The sequence below is a fragment of the Oryzias latipes genome, chromosome 11, assembly GCF_002234675.1.
Source record: "Oryzias latipes chromosome 11, ASM223467v1".
NCBI lineage: Eukaryota > Metazoa > Chordata > Actinopteri > Beloniformes > Adrianichthyidae > Oryzias > Oryzias latipes.
Window position 1 is genome coordinate 17,210,998 of NC_019869.2, and position 6,868 is coordinate 17,217,865.

The following is a 6,868-nucleotide window of genomic DNA, read 5'->3' on the forward strand; positions in this document are numbered from 1 at the left end:
GATGAAAGGTGAATTAAACACTCGACTTTTCACCAGCTTATTTTATCAAAGTTGTAAGGTCATAATTTCTAAAGCTCATAAAAACTATTTATTCCAACAGCCAAGTGTGAATAATAAAATATATTTATGCACTTATTAAGCAGTATTAAAAATTTTAAAGCAATTTCTATTTGTAGATAAAGATATTTTAATCTAATATTTTTTTTCACCCCATACATCTGCTCTCCTCCTCTTCTGTTTTTAACAAATTCCAGCACATTTGTGACAGTTTCCAAAAAGACTCACTGATTTCTTCCTTTGTGACATGTTTAACTGTAAGGCTCTTTTAAAAACATGATTATGCAGAAATATTAATCAATTAAAAAAAATCACAATCGGGGAAAAAACAACTAGAAAATTAGACCTAAAACCTCACTTGGGTATTATTATTAAATTATATTCAGCAAGGAGCTCACATGGAGAAATTTAATTTGTCATGTTGACTAAAGTTGTATCCTTTGATGATTGACCCCTTTGTACCACTTTATGGACAGAAAACCTGCCCACATGTTATCAAAATATTGACAGGGTGGTAAAGTTTGTAATTGAAAATAAAATCTGAAGCCCTAACTTCTCAAGTTAGGTTTATTCCATAAAACGAAGTCACATGATTGACACAAAAAAAAAAGAATCAAACAAGATTATTCAAATAAATATCCAGGAACAATGGGATCCATTAGGTGACAGAAAACATTACTCAGTAGCCGCCAGGAATCAGTCTAGAAGTTGAAAAATCTGATCAGGCTTCAGATTTTCGCATACAGCAAATCAAGCTTATTCAGTTTAGGTATGGATCAAATTTGCAAATAATATCATTTAACTAGTTATGAATGTGGGCTGTTGGCATGGCAACAAAGTCACACTGCTGTTTAATATTCCAGCCTTCAGTGTTTTATTGAGTAACAAGCTTTTTCTGAGAATCAAACATTTCATGCACCTAGAGGTAAACAATTTGCCCACAGTAAGCCGTCCAGCTGCGCCACCATGGCAACAGAGTAAGTGCCCGATGGGGAAGCCCTCTCCTCCTTCACCAGTCACAGGTCGTTCTCAGCGGAGGTTAGCGCTGCTATCTGGACGCTGCACTGAACTTTCCCTCAAAAGCTCTCCTTCCTCCCTCCTGGTTTCAGAGAAGCCATCAGGAGATAAAGCTGGTTTGTGGGACGACGTTGTCCACTTTGTGGTCGGCAGGGTTTGCTGCCAGTTCGTAGTTGCAGATGGTCACTTCATGTCTGTGAGCCTTAAAAAAGAAAGGAAGTGAGAGTCTGTAATTGTTAAATGAAACCAGAATTAGGAAAGCTAAAACAGCAGGTTTTATCCACAGGCTGTAGACACGAGTTACCCTAAGATAAACCAGGATAATGTCAGCTAAATACATCCTACTGTATATATTTCCTGTGAAATACAGTCAAAAACACAACATATAACCATTTCAGTACTGCAAATATATGTCACATTTTAGAAACAGTGCAAATGCATTGATCTTTTTCAATAAAATACAATCAAAAATGTGTTTAATCTAAAAATTATATCCATTTGAATTTTTCTTATATGTTTCAGAGCCAAAAAATTACAGATTCAACACAACAAGCTTTAGTCTATGTCCAAAAACTTAGAAAAAGTGGTAGAAAATATATTTTTACAGAGGTTTATATATGTGACAGCTCTGCACAAGGTTAAAAATGACATTATGATGATCTTTGACTCTAGAAAAATCTTTATCATACTCAACAGTGGATTAATAAAATGAGATTAATCTTTTTGTGTCTTAATACTTAACCCTTCAATTATCATGTGGAGTTCCACAGGGCCCACGACAGATCACAATCACAAACATACTCTTTGCTTCACTAAGGCTACGTTCACACTGCAGGGCTTAATGCTCAATTCGGATTTTTTGAAAAAAATCGGATTTGTTTGCTAGACCGTTCACATTTCCAAGTAAATCCGAACTTTTGTGATCTCCAGTGTGACCGTGACACGACCCTAACGAGACCCGCATGCGCAGAAGCCAGAAGAATACTCAACGGTGAACGACGTCACTTGTTGTTTGACGAGCAAACGTTAACATGGATGTCAACAACAGTGTTGTCAAAAGCGGAACTCTTTTTGTAATATTAAATTTATTTTCACGAAGGAGCAGCACAATTACAATCTTCTCATTTTAAGAAGGCAATGGAGTCGGGATCGTCTGTACCCACTGTAGTGGAAGAGGAATGTGTATGTGTTGGGCCCGCGCGCCCGCGTGTTTGTGTGTGCAAGCGCGTGCCGCGATAGAGAATAGGGGGGGGGGGGGGGGGGCAGTGTGTGCGCGCATTCATGTTGTGTGTTACGGAGGACGGTAATAAAAGAAGGTTTCCCCCAGAATAAATGCTATGGACTCTTTATTAACCCGTTCTGGAGAATCTAAGGATCAGAACAGGGAGGAGGAGGGGGATCGCCTGGGTCCCCCGCGCTTCTGAGCACGTCGGAAAGGGGAGAAAGAAAAAAAAGTTATCGCGGGAAAGGTTCAACACCACGCTCTGCCATTTAGCTGGAAATTTTTTCAAAAACCGCCCAGCCCTGGAGTTTGGCCTGAATAGAGCGATTACCCCAACTATTAATCCAATCGGGGATCTCGTTCCCTTCCACTGACTGGTCTCAGCAGCATCGTCCACCATGGTTGATGTTTACGTTCTCGTTCCCGCCTACTTCAACGCAAAATGATGACGTTTGTTGCGTGTCGATGACGTACGATTCGGAATCAAGTCGCCTGGCCGGTCAGACGGCGGTCGCAATTGAAAAGAACGGCTACAATTCGGAATCAGGACGGCAAACCCACGGGGCCTGGGTCGCAATTGAAAAGATCGGAACTGTGTCATTCAGACTGTCATGAAAAGATCGGAATTGGGCCGCTTAGGGGCAAAAAATTCGGAATTGGGTCGTTTCAGCCTGCAGTGTGAACGTAGCCTAAGGCGCCCAAACAGGTTTTGGGCAGCCCATCCTTTCATCTAATACCTGTTCCTGTGTGCGGCCATCTAAGTTTAGTTTTGCACAAACAGCAAGTTTCCCTTTCTTTAAAAACATCTTTTATTTTGTATGTCATACGTTTATTTGGTCTGCTCTCTTCTGTAAAAGGCCTTTCTGATGATAGTTTCCTGATACTTCAGACTGACCTCTGTGAACTCTCCTCTGAGCCCGATGTAGTACACCCGGGTGTTGTCTGCACCATAGTTTTTGGAGATGTGGATGGAAAGGTGCTCTACGTTGGTAAAACGTGCGATCCTGCAAACAGAAAACAAAGAAGGACACATCTAATTGAGGAAAAGACTCCAGGAATCCCAACGTACATGATAAAGTGAAAACCCTCATGCAAACAATTAACACTGTCAAGTAAAGTGACAAAAAGACTAAAAACAAAAAATAGGTCTGGATTACAGTCCAGTTAAATAAGTGTTAATGCTTTCATGATCACCGGTTGGTATTTTAGCCTTTAGGTGCACAAAAATGCTAACAATTTTGGATGTTGCAGTATCTTTAAGCTATCATTTATAAAATAAACATGCTGTAAAATTGTGTGAATTTAACTCATGTCATGCATAACTTGTTTTGGTAAAAAACACTTGGGAAATTTCCTTTAATCTTTGCACGGATGAAACTATTCAATATTTCTTTGAATACGGACTCGGTTTTGAATGTGGCGGTCATGCACACCAGCCGCACCACCCATGATTCCGGTCACATGTTTGTCACATGTGCTCCCAGATGGGAGATGAGAAAGTAAAGAGGAAAATTTAGACTGTTAAACACATGAAAAGATGATGACATGTTCCATCACAGCATAGTTTTTAATCCCGTGTTAGAAGGAGTTTTCAATCCGAGACAAACTTTCTGCATGTAATGTTATTTTTTTCTGTGGCCAAGTGTTTTCCTTTTCATTCTGTTGTTTTCAGTTTAGAGTTGATCCCTCTGTTTACTTTAATCCTTCTATTTTCCAGTGGTTTTTGTGTCCAAAGTGAGATTTATTTGCCTCAGTTTCACCTTCTTTTAGTTATGTTTAGGTTTAGTGCAAATGTTTTTTCTCTTTTTGTGTAAATTACTCAGGAGAGAAGTGTCTGCATCAATTTTAATGCCTATGTATGCCCCCCAAAAACCCTCATAGCTGTTAAGCTTTGTTAAAGTAACAGTTTTATTCTAGTTTCGTTACAACTCTGTTCCATAACACTGAAACAGATGCTGTGTTGGCTGGGAACAGAACAAATGTATTTTCAAATTAAGAGCTTTTTGTTGCAGTGTCACTGTTTGTACTCTTACTTTGTAGGATACTCCAGCTCTGCATTGGGGTCTTTGTTGAGCCTGAATGACTGCTCCGGTTCTCTGCCTGTGTCATCAAAAGACATCTGAGGAACGTTCTTGAAACTGGAAAAAAATATATAAAAGGTTTAGGACATACACTTCAAAAATGAAGATTTATTTTTCTTCTGATAATTGTTTGGAAAAAACAAGTCAATATTTTACAAGAACTTATTTCTTTAAAACATTTCTTTAAAAAGTTAAGGTATTTTGGGTTCAGCAGAATTTTACAAACAGAAAATTTGAAACCTCCTTGATTTCAGAATCAGTGTCAGTCAAATCCAGGTTCATCCCAGAGTCATTTTCAGAAAAATTACGATTCAGAAACAGTTGATGCTTGTAAAAACTACTGTTTTGAACAGAAAGAAAAAAGAAAAAACATAAAAACTACACACTTCCTGTTTAAATAATTCAGTTTTTTGCTTTAATAAGAAGAAGATATGGCATTAATGGAAAACAATATACAGATTTAATACATTTCTAACCTAACTGAGGATGAACCTAAAGTAATAAATTGATTTATTTTAACGTTTGAACAAAAAAATAAAAAAAAAAAGGTACTTACAGCCTAATCTCAGCTGGATGAGTGTCGTCATCTTCTCCTGATATAATGATGCTTTTCAGCTTCACACTGCCGGTAAAGCTGACATAAGACAAGAGGATTTCAGTTTGCGTCAAAATAAAAGTTTCAATCAAAGCCGAAAGCATTTCCTTATTGGAAACCAAGAGAGGCTGAATGGAAAAAGAAAATAAAAAAACTCTGAAAAATATTTTAATCATACAAAAAAAATAAATAAAAGTAAATAATGCAACCTTGTTATCTTATTCCCTAAAACTGAGTAAACGTACAAAAGGCATTAAAATGCTGTCGTTTGTCTGGGATCTCTTAGCACCCTGCTCTAAAAGCAGGTCTGGGTCAGAAACCACTGCGGGAATCAAAACTTATCTTCCTCAACTGTTGCCTTTAAAGACTCAAAAGCAGCTGTCAAGTTTGTGCAGTAGCGCAACATCGATGGAAATAGCTTATTTTTCCAGGCTGATGTGCAAAAACATCAGAGATAATCACAAATAACTTTAGTTAAAACGAAACTTGCATGTATCAGAACAATAAAATAAACAGAAAAACTTTGCTTACAAAGATTTCTGTATTTGCTGAACAATAATCAATCAAACAGGAGCAAATGGGATATTTTCCCCGTGCCACTTCATCATCCAGAGGTTTTCTTCACTTTGCAGTGACACTGTTCCACTTGTGATTTGCTGCTTTATTTTATTTACCTCTTAAAGAAAACAGAAGCCCAAAATTATTCAGATCTGTCTTGAAATTTTGGTGCACAGGAGCACAAAAGTCAGAAAGTCAAAGCAATGAGGGATAAAAAGGATTTCAGGACTTACGGGATGTTGAACAGCAGCTCCTCGTCTGCATCACTATCCACAAACTAAAAGGAAAACATATTCAAAACAATTATTTGCCCTTCAAATTCCAACTTTACAATATAAATCTATTTTTCTATGTTTAGCATCATCAACAAATGAAAATAGTTTTTGTTCAATATTTTTATTTCACAATAAAAAATTGTGGGATAATTCTATTTTAAACTATATACTTTGCCCAATTTTAACATTTTATACAATTGAAAATCTTTGTTTTACCTTCCTTTTACGATTTGAGTATTTTATGATTCATTTGATGTCTTAATTACAGACCTTCACAGTTAATTTAGTGTTTTGTAACTTTCCGACACATTCTGCATTAGATAAATAGTCTTGGTTTGTATTTTAGTGTCTATAATGTTTATATTTTGCTTTTTGTGACACGTGTCGCTGCTCTGAAAGCACAAGGCTGGACCTGGGTCGGTTTGCAGCCCTGAGGCTTCGGGAAACTTCGCTGCTCGGGGCAGCAGAGCCTCCGCGCGGCCGTTACCTTTTCTCGCTCGCGGCGCTGGTCCCACGGTTTGAACACCAGCTTCCCGTCTCCGTCCCTGCTCTCGTTCAGGCACTGCAGCTTCTCCAGGTCGATCCGCTGATACAGTCCGTACTCCAGGCCCCTCTCTGCGGGGTCGTGCTCATGCTCGCAGCTGCAGCCGTGCCCATGCCCGTGTCCGTGCCCGGACATCTTGTGTATAAACTGCAGGGTTCCGTGTCAAAAAGTCGTGGATCACGAGTATAAAACTGCACCGATTAAATGTTTCAGCAAGTTTCGCTTCTTGAGAGCCCTAGTGTTCTTAAACGAAGTTGCAATTGCATATCCGGTAGGGGATTTTCAAAATAAGGTAACACGCATCCCCTTTATTTCCTCAATGGAAGAATGATACACAAAAACATTGCATTCTTCTTATATTTATTGTCTTGTTTTTTTACTTGCATTCTGATCAATAAAGTTGAGGGGGAAAATCCTTTTCACTCAAATAGAATGAACGCTTATTTAATGTAAATTACCAATTGAAAAGAAACAATACTTATATATTGGGAAAAAAATGTCTCCACTTTTGATTTTGTT

At 38.1% G+C, this 6,868-nt stretch overlaps 1 protein-coding gene across 1 annotated transcript; it reads right to left on the reverse strand.

Moving 5' to 3' along the window:
* Positions 1-905: 905 nt before the first annotated feature.
* pithd1 (PITH domain containing 1) lies at positions 906-6,615 on the reverse strand. The gene is made up of 6 exons (XM_004074076.4): positions 6,293-6,615; positions 5,764-5,807; positions 4,934-5,011; positions 4,330-4,434; positions 3,192-3,300; positions 906-1,276 (listed from the first exon to the last, which is right to left on the reverse strand). Exons 1-6 carry the CDS (start codon positions 6,482-6,484, stop codon positions 1,175-1,177), a joined length of 630 nt encoding a protein of 209 aa, XP_004074124.1. The 5' UTR covers positions 6,485-6,615; the 3' UTR covers positions 906-1,174.
* Positions 6,616-6,868: the final 253 nt, after the last annotated feature.